Source organism: Triturus cristatus, chromosome 7 (genome assembly GCF_964204655.1).
Source record: "Triturus cristatus chromosome 7, aTriCri1.1, whole genome shotgun sequence".
Taxonomy (NCBI): domain Eukaryota; kingdom Metazoa; phylum Chordata; class Amphibia; order Caudata; family Salamandridae; genus Triturus; species Triturus cristatus.
In genome coordinates this window covers 761,956,204-761,983,297 of record NC_140590.1, presented here as the reverse complement: position 1 = coordinate 761,983,297, position 27,094 = coordinate 761,956,204, and the positions used below count along the sequence as shown (strand labels likewise).

The 27,094-nt window shown below is 47.0% G+C and overlaps 1 protein-coding gene across 15 annotated transcripts in view; it reads left to right on the top strand.

Annotated features, from left to right (window-relative positions):
- LOC146810485 (uncharacterized) overlaps positions 1-27,094 on the top strand; it is a 144,127-nt gene that overhangs the window by 41,217 nt on the left and 75,816 nt on the right. For 7 of the 15 annotated variants that reach the window (XM_085617486.1, XM_085617492.1, XM_085617488.1 and 4 more), the window contains 2 exons: positions 9,433-9,507; positions 18,417-18,491. The exons of 3 other annotated variants lie outside the window; for them this stretch is intronic. In XM_085617486.1, coding sequence (XP_085473612.1) covers positions 9,433-9,507; positions 18,417-18,491 — 150 coding nt within the window. The remainder of the gene's footprint in view (positions 1-9,432; positions 9,508-18,416; positions 18,492-27,094) is intronic. 5 more of the 15 variants (XM_085617496.1, XM_085617493.1, XM_085617489.1 and 2 more) reach the window with 2 other exon arrangements.

Genomic DNA, 27,094 nt, shown 5'->3' with positions numbered 1-27,094 from the left:
CTTGACAAACCTCCTGTAGTAACCCGTGAGTCCTAAGAAGGCTCTCACCTCTGTCTGGGTTTTGAGCGGCTCCCAAGCCAGGATGGTTTCAATCTTGGACTGTAGGGGTGTCACCTGGCCGCTCCATACCTGGTGTCCCAAGTACACCACGGAACCCTGCCCGATCTGGCACTTACTCGCCTTGATCGTGAGGCCTGCCCTCCGCAGTGCCATCAACACTTCCAAGAGGTGGCGGAGATGTTCTTCCCAACTGGCGCTGAACACTGCGATGTCATCCAGGTAGGCGGCACTGAACGAGTCCAGTCCAGCCAACACCTGGTTGACCAACCTCTGAAAGGTGGCAGGGGCATTCTTCATCCCAAAGGGAATCACCCGGAACTGGTAGTGCCCATCTGCTGTGGAGAATGCTGACCTCTCTTTGGCCCCATCGGTCAAGGCGATCTGCCAGTACCCATACATTAAGTCAAACGTGCTGAGGTACCGCGCAGCCCCTAGCCGATCTATGAGCTCATCAGCTCTGGGGATGGGGTGTGCATCAGTCCTGGTGACTGCATTGAGCCCTCTTTAGTCCACACAGAACCGGAGTTCGGGTGTGGCACCTTGCGCGGCAGCATTTGGGACCAAGACCACTGGGCTGACCCAAGGACTGCTAGAGGACTCAATTACCCCTAGCGCAAGCATCTTTGAGACCTCTTCTTTGATGCAAGCCCTTACCCTGTCAGTCACTCTGTAGGCCTTGTGCCTCACAGGTGTACTGTCCCCAGTGTCCACCTCATGGACGCACCAATCAGTGACACCAGGAACCAGGGAGAACAGATCAGAAAACTGTCCCAGCAACTGGTGACAGTCATTCTGTTGCTCAGGGTGGAAGAGAGGTTGACACCATCCACTGACCCATCTTGCTCCTGGACTGACAGGAGGTCAGGAAGAGGCTCGGTCTCCTCCTCCATCCCAGCATCTGTTGCCAAGAGCATGCCCACTTGAGACCTCTCCAAGTGGGGCTTCAGGCGGTTGACATGCAGGACCCTCAAGGGGTTCCTGGGAGACCGCAAGTCCACCAAGTAGGTAACCGGACTCTTGCGCTCCACAACCTCAAAGGGGCCGGTCCACTTATCCTGGAGTGCACAGGGCTCCACGGGGGCCATGACCCACACCTTCTGTCCAGGCTGAAGCTCAACCAGAGTGGCATTCTGGTCGTACCACCGCTTCATCTCCTCCTGGCTGGCTTCCAGATTCGCCTCAGCGAGTTGTCTGAAACGCCTAGTCTGGTTCCTAAAGGCCAGCATGTAGCTATATACATCCTGGGGAGGTTTCCTGGGAGATTGCTCCCAGCCTTCTTTGACCAGACTTAGAGGTCCTCTTACGGGGTGTCCATAGAGAAGCTCAAAGGGACTGAACCCTAGAGATTTCTGTGGCACCTCACGGTAAGCAAAGAGCAGGCATGGTAAGAGGACGTCCCACTTACGCCTCATAGGTTCCTCAAGACCCATTATCATATCTTTAAGGGTTCGGATGAATCTCTCAACCAACCCGTTTCCTTGGGGGTGGTAAGGAGTGGTGAACTTGTAGGTTACACCACACTCTTGCCATAGGGACTTCATATACTTGGATATGAAGTTGGCTACCCGGTCAGACACTACCTCGTGAGGGAATCCCACTCGGGAGAAAATTCCCATCAGTGCTCGTCCCACCACGGGGGCCGTCACTGTCCTCAGAAGTATGGCTTCCGGGTACCGGGTGGCATGGTCCACCAAGACCAGGATGAACCTGTTGCCCATGGCTGTCTTGGGGTCCAGTGGCCCCACAATGTCAATACCCACCCGTTCAAAGGGGGTGCTGACCACAGGGAAGGGCTGGAGAGGAGCCTTGCGCTTCCTCCCACTCTTACCACTTGCCTGGCAAGTCTGTCATGTCCTGCAGTGAGTGTCTGAACTCCTGCGCATTTGGGGCCAATAAAAATGGGTGACAAACCTTTCAAAGGTCTTGTCCTGCCCCAAATGTCCTGCCAATGGAACATCATGAGCCAGCCCCAGTAGGAAGGTTCTGAAGCGCTGGGGTACCACCAGCACAGGGGCTGACCCAGGCTTAGCAACCTTAGGCTATGTATACAGGAGATCATTCTCCCAGTAGATCCAATGTGATCCAGACTGATCACCTGCTGCCTGGTCTGCAGCCTGTTGCCGCAGACCCACAAGAGAAGGGCATTCTTTCTGCTCCTGGCAGAATTCCTCCCTGGAGGGTCCTCCTTCTTGCTGCCAATGGGTCAGCTCAGGCAGGTCCCCCAGTTTGGCTACCTGTTCCCCTGTAGGCTCCAGGGCATCCCCCTCAGGGTCTGCTCCCTCCTGGACCGTGGGAACTTCAGGGGCCGGTTTCCCGCCCCCCTGCCTCTACTCTTGACGGCAGGTACCTGGGCCTCCCTCTCAGGCTCCAGGTCCTCTTGAGCACCTTTACTCGCTGCCATTGACCGGGTGGTCACACACGCCCAGTCAGGCATACCCAACATTTCTAAGTGTGCATTCCGCTCCACCTTTGCCCAAGGTGAGCTCTCCAAGTCATTCCCTAACAAACAGTCAACAGGCATGGCGGACCTCACAGCTACCTGAAGAGTACCAGCGACCCCCCCACTCAAAGGGAACCTGAGTCACCTTGCAGTGACTCTCTGTGTTGTCAGCGGCAACAACTAGGTAGAATGCACCAGGGACAACCTGCTCTTGAGACACCAGGTGACACTTGACAGCTGTCACACTGGCCCCTGTGTCTCTCAGAGCCTCCACTCTATGGCCATTGATGGTCACCCACTGCCTGTATTTTTTTGTGTTATCAGGCAGCTGGGTCCTAGGGACCACCTCATAGTCTCCTAATGAGACAAGGGACATCTCTGCAGGACCCCACCCACCTTGGGCACCCATCTCCTCACCCAGGGCAACACTAGCCATCTGCCGGGGCGCGGCACCAGTGGGTGCTGGTTTTCCAAACAGGCGATACTTGGTATCATTGGCAAAATGACCCAGTTCTCCACATTTGTAGCATCTCGGGGGCCCTCTTTGAACAGGGGGACCTGTCGGGCCCCTGACGGTTTCTGGGGGGGAGGCTGAGAACCTTTCCTGTGGTTCCCTTGGGGATTACTTTGGGGCCTCTTCTGGAACTCCCTCTGTTTACCCTTGTCCCCCCCACTCTTCTGCTGGGGACCCTGCCCACTCTTGGCTGAGTCTCCCAAGTGACCCTTGTGGACCCTGGTACTGACCCAGCGGTCCGCCTCCTCAGCAAGCTTCCTAGGATTAGTCAGCCTACTATCAATCAGGTGCTGGCGTAGCTCAGGAAAACAGTTACTTAACAAGTGCTCCCATGCAATCAAATCAAGAAGTCCCTGAAAATTATTGACTTTGCTACCTTTCACCCAACCATCCAATGCTCTGCAGAAAAAAGTAACATATTCAACATAGGTACTGTTTGCTATCTTTGTGCAACCCCTGAACCTCTGTCTGTACATCTCAGGGGTCAAACTATATCTAGACATCAGTGCATCTTTCATGTGGGGATAGGAAATATAGACATCAGAGGGCAAGTCTATCAGTGTGTCCCGCCCCTCACTAAGGAACCGTCCCCACAACCCTGCCCCCCCAATCCTTCTCAGGGACCCGGTGGGAAGACATGGCTACCTCATAGGCCTTGAACCACTGCCCAATATCATCATTTTTTTAAAATTCCTACACTACATCTTTAGGGATATATACTCTAGATTCCACAGGCATTGACGGTGTGCTGCCACCAGAGGGAGCAATTTCTAAACTCTGGGCTTTCAACTCCAACTCCCTCATAACCTTTTCATGTTCATACTGTAGCTTTTTCTCTTCTAGGGCTAACTTTCTACTTTGCATTTCAAATTCTAACTGCCCACTTAACTTGAGCTTGGTCAGCTCAATTTCATGCATCCTACACTCTTTTCTATCCGCCAACTCCTCTGGAGATAGACTTTTACCAGAAACACTGCTACCGGCAGGAGAAGGGGTTCTCCTTCCTCTTGGACCCACTGGCCCATCCAGCTGCTCCTCTGCATTATCATCATCAGTGGCATTCCTTGCTTCTACCCAGGCCCTCAGCGCATTGTAGAACTCTGGCTTGTTTTTGCATCCATTAGTGCAAACATTACATTTTTTGCAAATGAACTTTAGCTGTTTAACTGGGTAGCTGTCCAGTTTCTCTTCTTCTCATTCATTATCAACAGAGACTATGGATGCTGCTTTCTCTACCATGGTTAAGCTTGGCAGTACTCAAAAATAGAAAGTCTCAAAAAGAAATCTACCAACAAGTATTGGTTGCGTTAAGGTCTGCACTTGCTAAGTAGTGTTCACCAATTACTGTACATGAGTCACAAATGCAAGTCCAGAATCCTCACCGCTGACCACCAATGTTAGACTTGGGGGTCTCTAGTTGGCACAGGTATGCACATGTGACAAATAGGGACCCTCGCCTCTAGTCAGGGTAGGGGGGTACACTCCTAAAATTACCCCTGCTCACCCCCTTGGTAGCTTGGCACAAGCAGACAGGCTTATCTCAGAGGCAGTGTGTAAAGCATTTGTGAACACATACAGTAACCAAGTGACAACACTACAAATGAACACCACACAGGTTTTATATAAAAAATAAGTATTCTTTATATAGATTTACCACAAGACCATTAAACGACAGAAACACACAATACTGTTACTTTAGATGGTAGGATTTTTCTTAGTTCTCTTAAGTTCTTAAATGCAACACTTTAAGTCAATGTACCTTTTAGATGCGACACGCAGGGCAACGAAAGTGTTGCAACGATGTTGATGCAATGAAATTTTTGGTGCAAAGAAATGAAGACGTGAAGATCTTCCAGATGCGGCACGCTTCTCCGATGTTGCAGGAAGACTCGACTCGATGCTTCAGCTGCAGCGGCGACACACTTTACGCAATGCGACGACAGCGGCCTTGGCAGCGACACTCTTCTCCGACGTTTGCGAGACGCTTCCGCTCGATGCGATGTTGCAGCGGCGACACCCCTTTGCGCGATGCAACGACAGCAGCTCCGACGGCGGCACGCGTCTCCGTGGATGCGAGGCGCTTTTCTTCATGCGGTGCAATGCGACAACTACGATGGCTGCGATGGCGACACGCTTCTTCCTCGATGCGAGACTCTTCTCTTGATGCGGTGCAATGCGTCAGCTACGTTGGCTGCGATGGTGACACGCTTCTTCAGCGTTGCGAGCCAATTCTTGGATGATGCGAGACGCTTCCGCTCGATGCCATGCTGCAGCGGCGACACACTTTACGAAATGCGACGACAACAGCTCCGACGGTGGCACGCTTCTCCTTCTTGAGTCGCGTTCCAGCTCCTTGCGACACGCAGTCCCTCAGAAGGCCCAACAACAGCAGCAGGCACTTCCAAAGAACTCTGGGGAGCTGGGGGGTGAAGTCTGTTGTTCCTGAGACTTCAGCAGGAGGCAAGCTCTTTTCCAAGCCCTTGGAGATCCTTCACAAGTTGAGGAAAAGTATACACAAAGTTCCTTTCTCCTCTCTTTGGCAGTAAGGCAACCACTGCAGGCCAATCCCCCAGGTTCAGGGATAGTTTCCTCCTCAGCTTCTTCTGGTTCCTCCCTCAGCAGAGGTTCTTCTTGTTTTCCCAAAGTGATCTAAATTCTTGGGATCAGGGTCCCAATATTTATACCCAGAAATCCTTTGTCCTCTGAAGGCAGAGGGGCCTTTGCCCAGTCCAAACCAGTTCCTGAGCACTCTGTTTACCAGACTTCTCCTTTCCTTTCACAGTGCAGGGCAGAAACATTAGACGCCCCACAGGAGGTGGAGCCAGCATTGTGGAAGGCAGGCACACCCATATTCAGGTCCCAGGTGCAACTCCTCCCACCCATCTGGCTGTAGATCTCTCTATTCACCACTGGGACACCTAACCCTGTCTCTTGGAATTCCCCAGCCCTGTCACTCAAACTCCAGACAAAGGAATACACACAGCCTAGCAGAGGCAGGTTTGAATGGTTAGACAAGAAAATGCCTACTTTCTAAAAGTGGCATTTTCAAACACTGAATGTTAAAACCAACTTTACTAAAAGATGTATTTTATCATCTTGAGTTCAGGCATACTAAATTCGAATTTCTACCATGTTCTCTGAGTCAGTTAGGATTATAAAATGTAATAACCAAACTGCCCATTCTGGCCTATGGAGAACAGGTAGCCTTGCAATAGTGAAAAACGAAAATGGCTGTAATTCACTATTTGAACATTCCACACACACCAGGGCATGTCCTGCCTTATCCTTACAATGCACCCTGCCCTTGGGCCTACCATAGGGGTGTTTGGTATGAAGAAAAGGGAACGTTTAGGGACTGGCAAGTGGGTGCACTTGCCCAGTCAGCATGACAGTACCAGACTGCACGCAGGCTCTGCAATGGCAGACCTTAGACACATGTTTACAGGCTGCTTGTGTGGGTGGCACAACCAGTGCTGCAAGCCCACCAGCAGTATTTGAATTTACAAGCCCTGGGCACTCCTGGTGCACTGTACTAGGGTCTGACAAGTAAACCAAACCAACCAATCATGGAGTCACAAATCATACATCAATTTACAATAGGGAGCACTTGCACTGTGGCACTGGACAGCAGTGGCACAGTGCCCTGAACAGCTAACACCAAGAAAAATACATGAGGCACAACCAAAAAAATGGAAGGGAGACTTACGCCAATGTGCCAGGTCTAACAATCATGTTGACCAATAGTACACACGCCACACTAAGAATGAGAATATGTTCATGATTACCTGTGTTTCACAGGCAACTTTTTTATGATTTTAACTCTATTTGAGGTTGGCTTTTTCATTTTAGAAAACACTATATGAAGGTACATCACATTTAGGTTACTTTGTGCTTGGATAAACTTTGATATGACTCCAGATTCCAGTCACTGTGTAGATTAGAAATAATTGGTCCTGACGAATTGCCAACTGATCAAAATTGACTTAACCTACAACAAGAAAAATGTTGACCCCTTGAGCTATCAGAGATCATTGCCTCTGCTGATAGCTATCACGTTTTTGAGGAGCATGCCATATGATGAAGCATGATACCCATCTGGGTGTGTGAGGGCTCCTTCCTAAGGGAACAGACACCCCGTCCATTTCCTTAGTTGCTGACCGACCGCATATTCTCCTCTCTTTACCCATACGGAGCTGTATACTGTTTGTTTATAGACTTGTTAACCTCTTACTAACCTGGGATTCTCCTTGGCTGTGACAGACTGTGTAATGCTTAATCCCAAAACAGGCCCCGTTTCCATCACCTCACACACTCTCGCTCACTAACATATGCACACAGTGGTATTTCATTTTCCTCTATCTTACACGCTCACTCTCTTTCCGTCTCACCATAAGCCTCCTCCACCTTACCTGTCCTACTCCTACCTTCCTCTTCAGTCAGAAAGATGCCTAAGGTTTGCTCTGCTCTGCTACGCTACAAATAATCCTCAGATCCAAGACACACTACAACAACCTCCACGATATAGGTTCTACTCTTATCTCACAAAGGTCTAAGACACATCTCTATTTCGTATCCTGTAGAATTGGTCCTTTTTGCAGTGTGCGCCCTGTAAATGATTAAATTCAGGAGCATGATGATACCCTGTGTGATCCCTGTACTCTTGTTGGATTGCTAGTCCCGATTGACTGTGTGATGAATTTATATGTGTGTTGGTTGAGGTTGCTGCTTCCCTAAAACCTTCATGAATTCTTTGAGGTTGGAGTTGTTTCCTTGGTGCCCTTTAATCCCTCGAGTAATGTGTCTCTGGAATGGGCCATTTATTCACACCCTGTGATCTCCTTGAGTAAGTGGCATTCATGAGAGTCCATGGAGTGGCCTATGTCCCCCATACCCTTGTGAGAGAGGAGGGGTCATGTCCCAAATGTACATGAGTGGTAAGAGCCTGGGAGGGGACTGCAGGCTGTTGTTGGCAGTGCCTTGTATAAGGCTGACACCTCTGTGCTGAATGCAATCACTTGCAAATACATCATTTTACTTTGTACATTTATAGCGTGTTGACTTGTGCTCCCACTCCATCGGCTGGCCTTTCAACAGCTACAGCAAGCCCCCTACAACCTCAGAGGGTAACTCTCTGGGGTAACTGATCTTTCTTTAAAGCACCTCCTGCGTTCTGTGCTCTGTCACCCACTCAGAATCAGTCACTCGCCATTACTAACAATAAGCAGATTAATTCATCAACTTTCGTCCTTACACTTTCTCCTAGCCAGCAGATCGAAATTGTATTCAATTCAATTCAATTCAACAAATCTTTATTCGATTGTTACATCATGAAAGATACACTACAATAAAAGGATAAACAGTATATGTGAGACAAAATAATAAAAGAAAAAAGGAAAAAAAAAGAAACCTCGAAAAGGGTCCAGCCCTAGAGGTCATACTAGAACCAATAACTTAACGTAGCAATCTTCCAAGTTTAATAAAAGAATAAAATGAATAAAACTAAAAATAACAGGGCATAAGTACACATAAATTCTGAAACTTAAGAGACTAAGGGTTAGTCCTATTAACTAAGACCCTGCGAATAGCCCAGGACCAACTTAAAAATTTAGCCAGAGCAATAACTATGTCCTCTCGGGTGTTAGTTCTCAAAATACGCATTGCGGTTTTCTGTGATCTGGTGCCTAAATTTGAGCAAATCGGCTTAAGCCATATTTGCCTAGGAAGAGCAAAAGCTGGGTCCGCAAACAGAACATGAGCAATAGACTCTTCCTGTGTAATACAAGTGGGGCAGTACCTGTCAGCTCCACCCTTCCACTTGTGACTAAAGGAATTAAGTGGGAGAGACCCAACTCTAAACTGATGATATAGTTTGCGGTCCCTTACTCTAGGGATAAAATTCCAGTAAAGTTCGAAACTACTCAGGTACTTATGGTCCAAAAAAAGGCCAGTTAGTGAACTACTATTTGTCTTGGACCAAAGTTTCCGTGACCAGGATTCCCAATATAGAGCTTTATAGTCTAGTTTACTGGGAATTTGATTACCCCTAGGATCCAACCACAAATGGCCCAGCTCCATGTCAAACAGGCCATTTCTAATATATTGGAGCCAAACTATTCTCCTTTGCGTGTCAAGTTCCTTAATATACCAGATTTCATTGGCATAGGATAAAAGTTCAGTGGTAGTCCACAATCTTCTCCAGTAGGAGAGGGGTCTATACCTAGCATCAGCGTCAAACGCCCTACACCCCATGTCTAGCAATAAAGGCTGAATGGGTGTTGACTGGGGGAGGGCGGTCAATGAACGTAAAAACTTATGACTAGGGGCGATAAATTATCGTCACCCCATATCTCCGCCCCAGTTGTTGAAATTGTATTCATTTTCGTAAAATAAATATTGTCATCTGTTCCCTCTAAAACAGGAGTAACCGCAGTGGCACCAATTTCCCTGACGAAGGCAGACGAAACATCACTTCAAGCCAAAGTTGGACATAAGGGTTTGTAGCTCTCCTACATACACGTGTGAACTCTGATGTGAAGAATGGTAGCCTGACCCACACCACAGACACGTGTGCTCTGATGTGGTGAAAGCTAGCTTGTCTCTCGGCCACAGACAAAGGAGCTCTGGTTTTATGACTGTTAGCTTGTTCCTCTACCATAACTGGGAGCTCTGATGTAATGAATGTTAGACTGTCCCTTACCACACACGTGAGCTCTGATATTATGAATGTTAACTTGTCCCTCTGCAGACGTGAGCTCCTATGTAAAGAATGTTAGCCTGTCCCTTACCAGAGACATGTGAGCTGCGATGAATGCTAGCTTGGCCTCTAAAATAGACATGTAAGCGTTGATGGAATGTGAGTCTGTCCCTCGCCATGTGGTTGCACTGCTGGCTTTCCCCCTGCTGTGGCACCATTTAGATATTTATAACTTTTTTAGCACGACACATAGTGCTTTATGGACACTTCTCAGCACCCTGACTGTTTGTTAGCTTCGGAAGGAGGAGCTCCTGTTCCCTAAGCCACTCACCTTCTAGGCCTGCAAAAGTGTTGGTGGTGGACTGCATGGATCTGAAAATATTGATATCCTACAGTTACAACCAGCAGGTGGGCTATTGCCTACTTCCCTCTAACCATTAATAATAAACGATGTGAATTATGTGTTTACAATGTGTGTCATCCAAATGTGACCTACAGGTAGTGCCTTTTTAGACCCACTAGAATGAACATATTGCTGACTATAATGTCAATTAACGTCAGCTTCATATTCTAGAGGGCATCTCTCAGGCGTCAGGGATGCTCACACAGGATAGCATACCTCTCTACTGATCTGGTGAGTCTAGGAACAGTGTTGCCGTTGTATTTTTAATTTGAACTGTTCCTGTCTGCCGCTTTCTACAGGCCCTCCAGCCTACCTTTCCTCTATTACACTAAAACAGACATACTGCACACACTCACTCATCCAACCTCTCACACTTTACACATTCCTGTGCACCCTCCCTCAGGGCTCCTGCCATACTCTACTCCCCCACAGACAGACTGCACTGCTCTACACTCACTCATTCTCCCCCAGCAGTCCAAGTAATGGAAGTCCTTGAGGGGGACGGGAAGGTAAGGTAGATTTGATTGTTTAGTTAATTAAAACCATAACAATTTAAGCATAAAAGAAACAGCGTACACACAAGCTTCACAATTGAAAAGACTCAATAGATACTTCATCAGACATTAAATCCTTATGTAGAAGTAGTCAAATAATATACATTATTTAAGCGCGCAAAGTGCATAAGGCTAGCAAGAGTGGAAAACGCAGACTTAATTCTTACATTGAGACATAATAAGCATTTCATCCAAAAGTTGGATCAATGTGCAAAATAAGCAAGCTAAACAAAACACAAACTTCATCTTGAGTAGAGACATAATGAACACTGCTTCTAAATTAATACCATTTGCAAAAAAGAAAAAAAGGGGCCTGTAGCTCTTCATGTTGTAGGCTTGTAAAGTGCATTGTGCTGACTTGAAATACCACATAGGCTTCATTCTTAAATTGTGCAACATGGTAAATACTTCATCTAAAAGTTGATTCAATGTGCAAAATGAGCAAGGTAAACACAAACTTAGTTCTTAATTTAAGACATGGTAAGTACTACGTCTAAAATGAATTCAATAGGTAAAAAAAGGGCTGGTCACTCATTTTGTGCAAGAATAAAATGCATTGTGCTGGCTAGGGCGATCACATTAGGCCTTCCCCTTTTTACTTGACCACTAAACCATCTAGTAAGGTAAATACTGTTAAAAGTGCCAAAGTATTAAAAAAAAGTGCAGTGTGCCCAATGGGAGAAGCCTGAAAATTAAAGGTTAGGCACCGACAAGTCATTCTTGTTCATAACTTTGCAGGTGTCCTTCAGGAATTTTAAAGATCTTGCGGTTAGCTGGGGATGTGTCGCGCTTAGACATGTTGCTATTGCATTTTGACATTGCCTGATTCCTAAAATACGAAATACAGTAGTTAACCAATAATGACTAAGTCATTCAGTTTGTTACACAGACTACATGCAACAATGATTCAAGGGTGTAATGACACAGCCTCTGTTCTGTCCAGAAGTCCATATTTATAGGCTTTTAGGGGTATAAAGCCGAATCTTAGACTGATGAGGTCTTTTTTCAGCTTGAGACTCATGGAGGAAGATACATAGGAAGCCCTCCCATTGGACTGATAGAGGGAAGTGCACAGATTCACATGGGCCTTTGCAGATAGTTCCTGTTGATTGTCATCTGCGGATCTCAGCCTTACATTTTTTGTTAGCAACTTAGGGGATAATTTTGGTGGAAAGTTCAGATCGATAATTTCTTGGTCGCCTAAGGCGTTCATTGGATTTGTAGCATATGCAGTCTATTCCTGCTTACTATTCTGCATGCTTGATCATATAAGCCCCCTCAATTAACCAGGTGGGGCAGCCTTAAGCTTGAAATAAAAATTTAGGAATCTTGATTTCCCCAGGGTCACTTGTTTGCTTAAGTTGAATTCTAGGCTAATTTGCAAATATGGAGTGGAATCCGGCAGCTGGAATAGTCTTCTATAACAGCGATACTGGGCTTGTCTAACCAGGGCCCAAAACTGTCTTTAAAGATTAGGGAGCCGTATGAAAATGTCGGAATGAACTTGGAGTCAATGATTTGACAAATTGCAGACAGGTCAGGCCCTCTCATTTTTTTTAGCAATTTCTGACAACTTATCATTATTGTAGACCACGTTGCTTTCATCGCCTCAAGCTGCGCTTAGTGCAAGCCACGGTGGTTGATGTAGACACCAAGGTATTTAAATCTGATAGCTGTTCAATATGCGCCTGATCCAAGGTGAATTTAGTTTTCTTGACTTTCTTCCTCCCATACATCATTATTTTTGTCTTCGAGGCGTTGATTGAGATCTTATTTTCATTACAGCAGCAAGACAGCGCACTCAACGATCTTTGCAGCCCAACTGTGGTATGATCCAATAAGATAGTATTGTTTGAATACTTCAAACATTGTAGAGGAGAGCCTGCAAATTTGGGTGGAAATACATTCACGCCAGCTAGTGCATTGTTTAGGTCAGTCAAATAAAGATTAAATAAAAGGGAAGCCAATATGCATCCCTGTTTCAGCTCGTTTTAGTCTAGATCTTTTGCGTCACTCTATTGGTGAAGACCTTGCCTCTCACCCAGATCTTAACGTATAGGCTCATGATGGCTCGCAACAAAGGGGATGGGATGCCCCTGGTATGAAATCTCCGCCAATGCCTCAATCAGTCTACTTTATCAAAGGCGGTGGTGTAATCAATAAAGGCTGCATATAATGTTGGCGCTTGTTTTTTATTTGCTGCCTCAATCAGAGAAGAGAGTATCACTAGGTTATCCTCTGTGCTACAGCCTTGTCTGTTCCTGATTTTGTGATCGATATAAATGCGTTAGCTGTAGCCCATTCTTCAAGCTCTGAATTGAGTGCATTCGCATAGCATTTCCCGTCTACATCAAGCAGGGCTATTCATTTGAAGTTGGCTGGCTGGCTGGTTAGTTGGACCTTTATTTTATATTGGGGTTAATAAGGATCCCTCCAGCTGTCGGGCACCTCATTTGTTCTAAAACATTGCTTGAATAGCGGGCATAGGAGATTGAACCATTCTTTTTGTGCAACTTTAAATATTCTAGCTGGTAGCTCATTGGGCCCAGGGGCTCCTTCTGGGCAGAGATGATGATTGATCGCAATTTGTCCCTATTTTTTTGGTTAATTGCCTATTGTACCCAGGTGCCCACAGAGGACCCTGTTCCCTGAGTCCAGGCCTCCTCAGAATAACATTCTGTATTTGTAAGATATAAACTTGTAACATAGTTTACTCACTTAGCTGCTGATATGGAGGGCTGTCTTTTCAAACTGTTTCCATTATACCTCTGCTGTACCAGCCTCCAAAATTTGTGAGAGTTTCTTAACTTTGAAGTCTCATGCATCTCCACCCACTGTTTTCTTATTTCAGTTTACTAGGTTCTCATAGCTTTGATCTGTATGCCTTTCTTATTTTTCTTATTTCGTCAGTAAGTGAGTCTGTATTATTAATGGTCCGGCTCCTTCTCAGTCGATTGTTCAGCTTCCGTTCGAGCATTTTTAGTTCCTTTGATGAGTGCAAAAATGGGAGTTCCTTAGCCGGCCATAACACTTGGGTTGGTAAAGAGAATTGGTTCAATAGCTTTGATGTTTGGGAGTGCCATTGCGATTGGGATGAGACATGGCCAGGCAGGTCTGCCATGAGGAGTTTCTTTAGTACATCAACTTTTTCGACTGATAAGTCGGAACTCCAATTAATTCTGCGGAGAGAGCTGACCTCTTCATGGATGCCTATCACCTCAGCCACGGGCCAACTAGACATGCTCATGGAGAGAGAGCAAGCTAACATTGCATGATCACTAATCAGGCTTGGGTTCACCTCAAAGCAGCTCACTTGGTTAAAGTTCTCAGCAGAAACCCAGACGTAGTCTATTAATAATTAACTGTTTTGTGAGATGAATGTGCAGGCTGAAGGATTGTCTAGGGTGCCTCTGCCATTTAAGGTTCTAAGACCTAGTTGATTGAGGAGGATAGCGAATCTCTTCCTTGCAGAGTCGTTCTTGTTCTACCCAGTGTGATTTCAGGTATGAACCAAGCTGCGTCTTCTCTTGCACCCAAATCAATGGCTCCGCAGTATCTAACAGAAACATGTTGACGTCTCAAGCAAGTAGCCACATGGCCTCCAGATATTGCAGTCATAAAGCTTTGATGATTTTTACAACTTTGGCCACTGATGTTCTTTTTTTTTAGTTGTTTTGTTTTAATATAGATGCACCCTATGATGATTTGTAACTTTTCCCTAAGATTTTGTTTGATGGCCGAAACTAGTTATATGAATATGTAAGCTCCAAGTACGGTAGCCAATACCACGACGTTTGTTGCCAAGGCTTTCTGAATAATAATTGAGACCCCACCTGAGGGTTGACACCCTTTGGGGGATGGTTCAGCTGGTGCAAAATATTCAAGGTGGTCTGTCCATGCAGTCTCAGCTAATTGCCAAGTATCTTGGAGGCAAATTATGTTGTTTTTGCTAATACCCTTAGTTACATCATCATTGGCAGACAAAGTTCTTGACACCCGGATATTTCAGGAACAGAACTGCAGGATTCTTCGGTGTATAGGTGAAGATCTGTTTGGGATCAGGCTTCTATGGTTCTCAGGAACTGTTAAGTTCAGGTTGTTTGCCATCCAGCATCCCCTTGTATTGTTGGGGAAATCCTTTGTTATCCTTAATGGCTCCATACCTACCCTTTCTTTTTCTGAACCTTTTGGGCAACAGAGAACTGAGTCCTTCTGAGGCGAACTGTGACCAGTTTTGGCCAAAATCCAAGGGTATTTTGGGGGAGACGGTTTGCTGAGAATGATACCCCATTAAGACAACACATTTAATTGCTCCTCAATCTTTCTTGCAACCTCCCTGTGACTAAACTGCACTTTAGTGGCTTTGCTTGGGATGTCGTGGGTGCCAAGAATAAAGGCAATGCATTCAATCTCTTTTGACTCAATCCTGTCCATACCAGGGAGTACAGAAAGTAATTTAAAGATATCGCTTCGGTTAAGGATGTCTTTTAATCCTTTGGAAACATATTCTGGGTGGAGAATTAACGTAGCACCTCCCTTAAATTTATTCCATATGGGGCAGATACTACTAGTTTTATTGGGGTGTACCACTCCACCTTGAAAGTCCCCTTGGACATTTGCGTCCCTTGGATGGAGGCTGCCACCTGCAAGTATAGCGGTCAAGTTGGCTTTTCCCATCCTGCCCATCTCATCATCCTTCAACCTCTACTCTACAGGGAGGGAAGTGGCCAATGATAAATGTGCATGACTCATTTTGCCTGACTCCTAAGAAGCATGGGTTGCTAAATGCGCATTTATATTGGGCATAACCATCAGCCCATCGGTTAGTACTTCTTTCCATGTCAGCTTCCATGTCAGCTGTTTGAAGTTTGATACTTCTTGGATGATCTTAATGACTCTGGACTAGCTTGATTGGTGTCACTTTACTTCAGCAAATGACCTTTCACGCTTATTGTCTGGAGCTTGTTGTTCCAAAGATTCTTTCAGTTCTTTATTTTGTGCCTTGCATGCACCAGTGGCCTTCCTCGCATGTTGGCTCCGATTGAGGTCATTCCCAGAAGGTAATTGTTTTTTTGTTGGCCTTCAGTAAAGATAGAGTAATAATTGTGGTCTGCTTCTGCGCAGCAGTTTAGCATTTTGTTAAGTTTCTAGAGGTGTTTTTTTATTTATCCTTGAAAGGATGGTGGATACCATATCAATGCAAAAACATCAGTTGATGGACAGAATGCAGAACAATGTCATACATTCACCCCAGTACAGAGATATGGGCCTAAATCCATCGTTTTTATGCTCACCATGCCATTCCAGTTTGAACCCAGCCATATGCAAATCAGTCTTGACCCTGTGCCTCATGGGAACAGTCGAGCCCGAACTGCCAAGCCAGGTCCTTCCTGGACTGGAAACAAACACCCTAGGACCGGTTTCGGGGTTCATCCCTCTTCAGCCAGGATAGCTTGATTCCAGTGGCATGGAGAGCCCGGGATTGTGTTGGCTTTGATCGCCCTAAGTTGGCAGGGTATGCCCAGACGTGGGTCCCTTGCTCACTTTTCCACTGGATTCAAGCTAGCCTGACTGGTGAGGGCTGTTAGCCCAAACCCGGTCCCAGGATGCTTGTTTCTGGTCCAGGGAAGACATGGCTTGGCAGTTTGGGCTGGACTGTTCCCATGAAGCACAGGGTCAGGATTGATTTGCATATAGCTGTGTCTGAACTGAGGTGGCAAAGTGAGCTAAAGAATGATGATGGATTCAACCCAGATCTGTGACTGGGGGTAATTGTTTGAAAAGTTTCAGCACTCTGTCCATAATCTCCTTGTGTTTGCTTTGGATACCATATCAATGCCATCTGAATTACCTCAGCCAGTTGGTCCCACATCTAGTGAATTGGTATCACTCTGTTTGTGAAATGAGATTTGAGCTTCTGAGACCTTGTTCAAAATTTCTCCATCTGACTTAGACGGTGTCCCCATAAGCTGAATTGTCTTGAAGCAAAATCTATTAAGATGGGCTTAGGCTTGGCTATTGCTTTGCATTCTTAAACCTGTTCGAACATAATTTCAGAGAGTGCAGAGATCTTCCCTAGTAGGTAGGAACAATAACAAGGGATCAATGGCTTGTCAGTAGACTGTTGGATGTTAGTAATTAAGGCATTGAGGTTGTCTATCCGTGTGCCGAAGTTCTTAACATGCGTGGCCAGCAACTGCAGGATATTTATTTGTATGTCTGACTTGTCCACATGCATTAATGATGCTTGGCCTATTGTCCTGAGAACTTCATCCATTGCATCCCACAGTATAAAGTACATTTTGTTCTGATCTTTGTCCCTGCAAAGCTCATGGTCTGTGAAGAGTAGTTTTGAATTTGACAGGCTCTCCAAAGTGTTGGATAATGCAGGGCTGATGACTGGGTTCTTTTCTGGACCACGGAAGTTAGTGGTAGATCTTTCCCATGGATCCTCTTTCTCTTCTGAGCAGGTTGGAGTCGAAATCTGGCTGCATTCCTGATTTGACAGGTTAACTGGATGCAAAATACTGAGAATCTCATCATCTTCGATTAATTGACCTTCAGTGTTTGCCTGGAACTTGTCAGCATGGGGTGTTGGTTTACAGGGTGTTGCCGCCCTCTTGTTGTTGGCAAGCTTCAGACCCCAGAATGATTTGCTATCACTAATGACAAGTGAGATGTCCTGTCCCACGTGCAGCATCAGGGCATTTGTCTTTTTGGTGATGGGGGCTACCTCTTCCCAAGCTTGGCTGAAGTGCACTGGCATTGGGGCCGTGGATGAGTGAGTGTAGTTGAAGTTTTTGGCCCCCACTATTGAATTTCGAGGGAGAGGGGCCATGGGGGCTTGACTGAATGGCTTTCCAGCGAGGAGTCCGTACAGCTTTTTTCTCTTTGGACACCACTGACACACATAGACATTGGGGAAGTAATCTTCTTGTGGCCTTCCTTGGATGCCCTATCACACCTTTGACCTTCACATTTGGGGGTGTTGCTCCAGCTGGCCTTCACAGGCGACAAGGCCTGTATGAGTTTTTCCTTCTATCGTTTTCCCCATGTCACCCACCAAGAGAGCCGCTTTCTGTGCCCACCACGGCACCCTCATAGCATCACGAACCAGCTGGCCGGCCGAGGCACGGGCCGATTAGGGCAGGGATTAGAGCTGGGGAGAGGTGCTAGCAGGTTCCACCAGCTGGGCTCAGGACTGCCACTACCGCTAGCCTTTGCCTCTGCCTGCCTGGCTGGGGTTTGCGTTGATCGAGCTGACATGGCCCTGACAGAGCCCCAAGCTCCGCGCTGCTGCTTCGCCCCGGCACGCCATCTCCATTTCTGGTTCCTGGGAAGCTAGTCGGAAACCGGAAGCGGGATACATCTACCGCACAGGGTTGGTCGGGCCTCAGACTCTTCCCTTGCCACTGATGCAGCTCCAGTGTTGTTCTTCCATAGTGTCTACCGCCAAAAGAATGGGCAGGGGTCTGTAGCTCATGCCCTTCTGCACATCACCAATACACTCCACATACGAGGCCATGTTCTCGGGCCAGGACATTGGGGCTCCACTAGAACATCTGGTCTCTCGTTAAGGCCTCTCCTGCATCCTGTGCTCTGTCTCTGCTCGGACTATTCAGCCACTTGCCGCCGTTACTAACAATAAGCGGACTAATCCACCAAATTTCTTCCTTAAACTGTCTGCTAGCCAGCAGACTGAAATATTAATCCTTTTTTTTTAATATTGTCATCTATTCTTTCTAAAACAGGAGTGACCCCAGTGGCATCAATTTCCCAGACAAAGGCAGAAGAGACATCACTTCAAGCCAAAGTTGGACATAATGGTTTGTAGCTCTCCTGCGTACACGTTTCATCTCTGATTATTTGTTTTTGTTTAAATCAGTTTTTTATTTAAATATTCATTTTACAAACCTTAACATAGCAAAAGAGTTGACATGTCAATGCGAATTGCAATACCCTAGTTACGCTCAATTGCCTGAATTGTACAGTGACAGACGGGCGTTACCTGTTATCATGGAATATAACTCTCAATATGGTCATGTGTTACGTGCTTCATTAGTAACATTTGTACATACTCTCGTTGCACTATTACCCTCTTTGCACATTGGCAGGTTACATGTCCCCCAGTCTGGGAGGGTCATTTAGGAGCTCTATCTTGTGTTTTACTGCAGGAGTTTTATCTATTTATATATAAAAGTTTGCATAGCACGAACACCTTCACATTAAGGGAAGGTAGGATATAGTAGTAGGAGAGAAAAAAAAAGACATTTGTATGAAAAGTGTGCATAGCAAGCTTAAACTGGGATTCCTAGATGTACAATTATGTAGTAATCAAACAGAGCCGCTTAATAGAGGGTAGGTTAGTAAACAGTAGAGCTAAGTCCTTTTTATGGCAGAAACTTGTTCATTAGGATTTTTCAGGTCTCGCCTGAGCCAGCGCATGCGCTGCCCTGGCGAGACATTTAGTGAGTGGGCTTTCAAAAGTCCGACCGGGTGGCATAGAGAGTGCGATTACGTGCACAATGACGAGCAGAGGCGCCATCTGGCTTTCCTCTCTCTTCATGGTGTGTGCACATCGCACAACACTCGCCAGCCTGCTTTCACTTTTGCCGTCGTGCGCACGCGCCCACCACTCGCGTCCTTTTTTTTCTTTTAAGTCGTGTGCACACACAACTCCCGGGCTTGTTTTTTTAACTTTCACTTTTTTGTCACACAATGATTGTGGTGGCTCCCAGGGTCCTTCTCCCCACCGCCACTTCACCTGCAGCCCTAGCGCTTCTCGTCATCATAGCATGGCGGCATGCAGGGCTTCCTTTTTCTATTCGCCCAATCTGCTTTTGGAGGAACTGGTTTGCTCTGGGTCATCCCGTCTCAGATTCTACGGGTGCTGTACACCCTGCTCGGTGCATGCTACTTCAGGAGACTCCAGTAAACCCTCGAGGCTTGGTGTACTCTACCCGACATTTAAAGACACAGCGGGAGCAGAGGAATGATAGCAGAGGGCCCTCCATGCTTTAAGGCCTTCGACTCTTGATGCTCCTCCCACAGTGGTGGCCTGTGGGGGCGGGGCTTTAGAAGGCACAATGAATCTTGGGCATTTGCCAGAGGTAAGGAGCATCTGTCTTTGGGAACCTTCGGTTTCACAGCCCCATGCTAACATCCATGATAGCCTGTTGCCCCCTCAAGCTCTTCGGACACTGGAGACCCCACCTCCACCACCAGCGCTATCTGGGACTGACTAGCAGAGTATCAGCCTATGATGGGGCTGATTTCTCATTGATTCCTGGTCCCCTGGGACATCACCCCTGCTTTCTGGTTTGTGGGGTGACAGGCCTTATACTCACAGCTTCACCAGACTCACCCATGGAATGGGCCCTTTGGCAATCTACACAGCAGGTGCCTGCTGGCTCTCACCTTGCCATCCATTGCTTCACAGGTGACCCAGACCTTCCAAGACAGAAAGGGGCTTGCACCTGGGAACTTCCTTGGACCAGATCTCCTCTGACTAGCTGCCCCACCACTACAAGTGCACACTGTGGATATCACTGTGCGAGTGGGTACTCAGGGGCATTAGCTATCTCCCATTCTTCTTTCCCATCTTGGTCACAAAGGCCACCATATCCAGGGGGGCGTCCCACACGCCTGCCAAATCTGATGCCATGGCCAAAAATAATATAGCAACAATCCTTAAGGAGCTCACTGTCATGAGAGCCAAATTGTCCACTTCTGACACCACCATCACACCCATGGCATCTAATATCAAATCCCTGCAGACTGATCTCTCGCAAATGCTCCTGTGTCTCAGGTCCATGGATAAGAAGGTGCATGAATTTGATCGACTATACTGTCCAAAGTCAGACTAGGGGGTTCATATCCAGAGACTAAAAAGTAAAGTATCAGACTTGGGAGCCTGTGTCCTTGGAGCCCTTGGAGTTCCAGCAGACACACAAACTATGAGCCAACTCAGCACGCTCCCCTAGTCCCCCTAGAGTCATCATAGTTTATCTCCTGCACCACCAACATACCAAGGCTACACTACAGGCGGCCAAAAAGAATGGGGTACCATTTCATCATGATGGAGCACCGATTCACGTCACATCAGATTTTTCACATGAGGCGGCGGTCAAAAGGAAAAATCTGCTGGCACTTCATCCCCGCCTACAAGACGCCGGGATCAAATTCGGCCTCCTTGACCCGTTTCTCCGCCCCCCCCCCACTCCTCCCCCTGCTGCTGTTTATTCGGTGGCTCGTCTTTACAAGGTGCCCTTCGGTTCATGCTCTTATAATGCTCCTCCCTTTCTCTTATCAATTTTAATCTCTATTCAGCTGGTTCAATAGCACTGTACTTTAGCAGCGTGACAAGTTAAACACCTTCTTCTGAGGCAAATGCAGACATTACACCAACAACACTCCTCTCTACCTCCCACCTCTACTCACATTTCCCTCCTTCATCTCTCCCTCTTCCTCTCTTGCTGTAAGTTAACTCTTTTTACCGGACCAGAGACTAAATCCCTGCCCTTCTCTTTAACTTACTTCTCTACATACCACACTCTGTGACTAGCTGTCACTTCTCTATACCACCCAATACATTTCTTTCTCTGTTGCACCTTTCTGTCCCATGTCTCATTCCTTTACCTAAACACTCCCTTTTTAGCTTTCTATTTATTCAAGGCTACGTACCTACCACACTATTGCTCTACCTTTAAACTCGCTCTGTACATCACACCTCTCTTTCAATAAACCTCAGTGCCCCACAGCACTTACCTCTCATGACCTCAACTTGCCACCTCTCTCCGATCCTACCTCTAGATCTCTAGCTCTCTGCCCCGCTCTTCTCCTCAAGTGCCCTTCTCTCTCTCTCTCTCTCTCTCTCTCTCTCTCTCTCTCTCTCTCTCTCTCTCTCTCTCTCTACTTTCTCTTCTTTCTGCATCTTGCTGCTCTGTTTGCATCTCATCCCACTTCATTTCTCTTCCATTTATTTCACCTCCCTCTTAATTTCATCTCTCTTTATTTTACCCTTTCTATCATTTTTGCCATCTATACCTTACCTTTCTCTACCTCTTGCATGCCTCTTTCTACCTCACCATTCTCTCTTTCTTTTCTCTCTCTGCCTCACAACTCACTGCCTCATCTCTCTCTTCCCCACCTCTCATACACTATCTAGCCTCTCAATTCACCTCACCTATGGGCCTTCTATGTCTCTCTTTTTATTGATGTCCTCTTTCCCTCACCTTTCCCATTATTTTATTTATTTTTCTCTACAATGCTCTCTCTACCTCTTTCACTCCATCTATCACTCCCTTTGCTTTCATCTCTCTTTCTATCTGCTTCACCTTTCTATTTGTGCTATCTCATTATAACTCGCCTCTCTTCCTATCTTATTTCTCTCTAGACCTTGCCCCTCGGGTTGGCACCTTTCTTACCAGCCTACATTTAAAACTGCATGCCATGCTTCTAAAAACAAGCATTAGCATAGCCAATAGGTCTCGCCTTCGAATTGATGTTATTGCACCAAGGATATTGTGCTGCATAACTAAATACTTATAAGGTCCCAAAAGCGAGACCTATTGGCTATGCCAATGCTTGTTTCACTTCCTTTTTGAAAGAATCGGTAGATGAGATTCGATGGATTTCTGGTGGGAGAGAGTTCCAGATCCTTGGGGCAATGACTGAGAAAGCTCTTTGACTCGTTCTCTTTTTGTGGAAGATCTGTGGTTTCAAAAGCAAGGAACTTGCACTTCGTTACTGCCTGCAAACCCCTGATAATTCTAGCTTTTGAGCCAGATAAATGCGGGTCTTGAAATAAAGGGCTTTGTGAGTCATGCAGGCAATCTTTATCTGTATTCTTGCTTCATATGGCAGCCAGATGAGAGTTTGTAGGGCTGGGGAAATGTGATCATTTTGTTTTGTACCAGTAATCAATCTGGCTGCGGCATTGACGGAAGCTCTTAGTGGGGCCAAGCTATGTTTGGGAAGACCACACAACGTGGAGCTACCGTAGTCAAGCCTAGGCAGAACAAGAGCCTGTACTGCCAGCTTAAAGTCTTCAGGAGGAAGGAATGGTTTCCTTAGTGTTCTCATCTGATGTTTAGCTCCCTTGGTTGCATTGCTGATATGCTTCTGCATGTTCAGGTGCATGTCTAGAGTGACTCCAAGGGATTTAGCTGAATCAATGATGAGGGTAGAGCAGTTAAAGGGTGTAAGCTGTTTCAACCAGAGGTCGATCTTGGGATTGTGATTAGGGGGAGCAATGAGGAGGAATTCCGTTTTGGAGGTGATGAGCATGAGATGGTTCTCAGGGAGCCAGTTTTGAGTGTTTGTCAGAGTAGAGTTGAGTGATATGAAGTCTTCTGGGGATGTGATTTTCAGATATAGTTGTGTGTCATACGCATACATGTGGGAAAGTATGTTTGCGGAGTTCAGAGCATTAGCTAGTGGTTCCAAGAATAAGTTGATGAGTATGGGTGAGAGGGCGGACCCTTGAGGAACCCCCTTAACAACGGTAGAGGGCTGAGATACTGATTGGTTCACCTTCACTCGTTGGGATCTGTTGTGGAGGAAAGATGTAAACCATTGAAGTACCGGCCCCGAAAGGCCCATCCTGTGTTCTAGAATAGAGAGTGATTAACAGTGTCAAAGGCTGATGATAGGTCAAGGAGAATCAAGAGGAATGATTCATTTTAGTCTAACATTTTTAAAATGTCATCCATAATGTGAATGAGTGCCGATTCCATGCTGTGATCTCCCTGAAAGCCTGATTGATGATCTAAAAGTTGGAATTTGTCAATGTGTAAGCAGAGTTACAAATGCACGCACTTTTCTAGAAGTTTCGCCAGGGTCGGGATGTTCGAGATAGGGAGGAAGTTATTAAGATAAGCCCTGTATGCATTCCTTTTGTTTTAAAATGGGGGTTACCTGCACTTTTTTAGGCAGTGTGGGATCTAGTTGTGTTAACGAGTCCTCCTTGAACAGTGTCAGCAACAGCTGGAGGCAGAGGGGAAAAAGTAGGAACAAATAAGATCTAAAAGGGTAACATGGCCCATTCACGAGATCCCCCCTTCCCTGCCCTTCCCTCTGTGCCGCCAACTATATTAACAACATACACTTTACTAAGCAGCTATCAGATCGCGGGTGGAGTGTGAGGCGAGCATGCTGATGTTAGCTACCCTCTCTCGTGTTTGCTATTGTGCCGTGTGTCCACTATCTTTGCCTTCCCCCACTTGCTGCTTTGTGTGTTCTGGGTCATTGTGTGCCAGGTGTGGCCTGTTGTGGAAGACTTGCAGGACTGTGTCCCAGTAGGTGGCTATAGGGGTCTTACTAAGTCCGTGCACAGTGCGATGCTCTTTGCCTTGGCCCATGTCAGTATTGATTGCCACCAGGCTATCAGATAAGGAGGTGTCTGCACTTTCCACCACCTAGTGATCAGACGTTTGGCAATCAGCGTTCCTAGGTCTATGAGTGATCACCCTGTGATGTTTACTGTTACGGAAAAGCCCCAAAATGCATGCCTCCCATGTGTACACCGGTGCACAGCCCGTGCAGTAGAATTACTGAGTCATGGCTCCCTGCCAGTGCGGGATGAGGAGCGGGCAGGCCCATAACATGTGCAGGAGAGCAGCATGTAGTGTGTGACATCTGGGGTATGAAGCATCTGCACGGCGGATGTATCTATTTATTTTGGCAGGAGTAAGTTATGCCCTCTATGTATCGTAGTACTGGATATGGTGAAAGCGGGCATTGCGGGGGACTCTGAATGGGCTTTCTAGAATCGCAGCCCATTCCTTGTCAGTGCAGGGGCAGGCCAGATCTGCGTCCAATCACCGTCTCAGTTGCAGGAGCGACACCGCTGTGTGTAGGTGTAATGAGGCTGCAATTTATTTTGTGAGTTGTCTCCCTGACCCCATGATGTGTAGTTATTGGAGAGTCAGGTGTGTCTGTCAGTCCTTCGCCATCTCTCCCCATTTGTTGCCCAGCGCCCTTATCAGGGAGGCATGAAGTAAGAATTGACCCGGGGGTAGGCCCTTCTGGTCTACCAGCGCATCATCTTGGTAGAGATCACCTAATGTCTGCATGCCTGCCGTCTGCCAAGTGGTGAGTTCTGCAAGAGTAGTGGTGACCTGGCCTCTCGTGTGACCAGTAGCGGCAGTGCCACTGCATACGGGACAATGGCACACTTAATTTTTAGGCTTTGCCGGTAGCCACAGTGTGTGACCCTCAGGAGCAATGGATCCGGTGGCCTCTCATGAGCACAAAGGTGAAACAATCGGAGTAGTGCTGGAAGCACCCAGGAAGGTGAAAAGGTGGCAGTGTCAGATAGTTGCCTCCCCGCCATCCATCTGGTCATCCATTGTAGCTGAGAGGTGAGATAATATTGTTCCATGATGGGGACTGCCAGTCCGCCTTGGTCGATGGGTAAATACAGCTTTGTGAGAGACACGTGACAACGGGTTTTATTCCAGATGAATTCCCTCATGACACTCTCAAATTTACGAAATATGGGGGGTGCATTGTAGAGGAGCAGGTTGGTGAAGTAGTACAATAGGCGAGGCAAAACCACCATCTTAAGAAGCACAACTCGTCCCACGACTGAGAGGGGGAGCGAGTGCCAGAACATCATCTGGGATCTAGCTGCCGTTATGGCTCTTCCGAGATTACCTTCCAACAGTTCCGCTGGCTGATGATAGATCCTAATCCCCAGGTACCTAAACAAGGATGGTTGCCACGTGACGGGAACGCCACTGATTGTTTAAGCGCGGGCGGAGAGTCTGCATTAAAGGGGAACAGACATGACTTGGCCCAGTTGAACCTTAAGCCAGAAAGGTCCGGGAAGTTGCTAAGTGTCCGAGCTAGCAAGGTAGAGTCCATCCGAATGTCTCAGAGGTGCAGGAGGAGATTGGCTCAATACTGTGATATTGTGTGTATCCCATCTCCCCACGGAATGCCCCATTCTGGGCCATGTGTTCGAATGACAGCTGCTAATGGCTCTACAGCCAGAGAGAAGAGCAACGGAGATAGCTGCCAGTTCTGCCGGGTGCCTCTGCAGATTGCAATGAGGTCTGAGAGATATGAGCCCATCTTCACTCTAGCCACCGGCACAGTGTAGAGTAGCCTGATCATTCGGAGGAAACGATCTCTGATGCCATAGCGAGATAATGCCACAAAAAGAAATTCCCAATCCAAAGAATCAAAGGCCTTCTCTAAGTCTAGTATCAGGCACCCAGAATGTGGCCACCTAATGGATGAGTATTTGGAGATGTGTGAAGACGCGTCATAGATTTAGTGAAGTGCTGCGGGCTGGGACATACCCATTCCAGTCCGAGTGTACCAGAAACAGTGCAAGGGGAGCCAGTCGGTCAGCCAAGACCTTAGACAGTATTTTGTAGTCTGTTTTGGTAGTGCTAAGGGATGGTGGGATCCAGGGCAGTAGGGTCTCTGTCTGCGTTTGGCAGAGATATAAGCAGGGCTTCACATAACGATGCAGGGAGGCTGGCTGCTGCACACACGTCATTATACAAGGTATGTAAGGGGGGTAAACGTTGCAGTGTAAGCATTATAAAATTCAGCCAGGAGGCAATGTGCCCCGGAGCCCTGCCCGTCGCTAGGGCCCTAATGGCCTCACAAATCTCCAATTGTGTCATTGTCTCTTCAAGCTCCCCCGTTGTTCTGAGGTAAGGACAGGGAGTCTGATCGTGGCAAAAAAGGCGCCTTGGTGGTCCGTTTTGATTGCCAGGGTCGACTGGTATAGGGAGGAGTAGTGACGCATGAGCTCAGCATGGATTTCATGTTGAGTGTGGAGAAGCTGTCCAGTGTGAGAGCGCTGCAAAAAGATATGATGTTGGGGTTGCTCCTGACGTATCAACCACGACAGTAACTGACCTACACGATCTGAGGTGGCGTTGGTACAAGCTGAGTGCGCAGTGTAGTTAAGACATCGCAGGCGTTCTAACAGTGAGGTATGCTCAGAGCGTGCCACTGCCAGATGCTGGACACGCTCCGGGTTTGTCACTGACTGTGTCTCAAGTGTCAGGAGCGAGCTGTCGATGCGGGTGATACTGCCATTCAGTTGCTTGCAAATATTCCATGTGAGTCCTAAGCTATCTCGCGCGAGCTCTGATGTGATGAATGTTAGCCTGGCCCACACCACAGACATGTGAGTTCTCATGTGCTGAAATGTAGCCTGTCCCTCTGCCACAGAGCAAGCTCTGATTTGATTAATGTTAGCCTCTTCCTCTACCACAGACATGCAACCCCTAATGTGATGAATGTTAGCCTGTCCCACTGCCATTAACATGTGAATTCTGTTAAGATGAATATTAGCCTGTCCTTCTGCCACATACATGAGTTCTGATGGAATGAATGTTAGCCTGTCCCTCACTGTAAGCATGTGAGGTCTGATGTGATGAATATTAGCATGCTTCTGTAACAC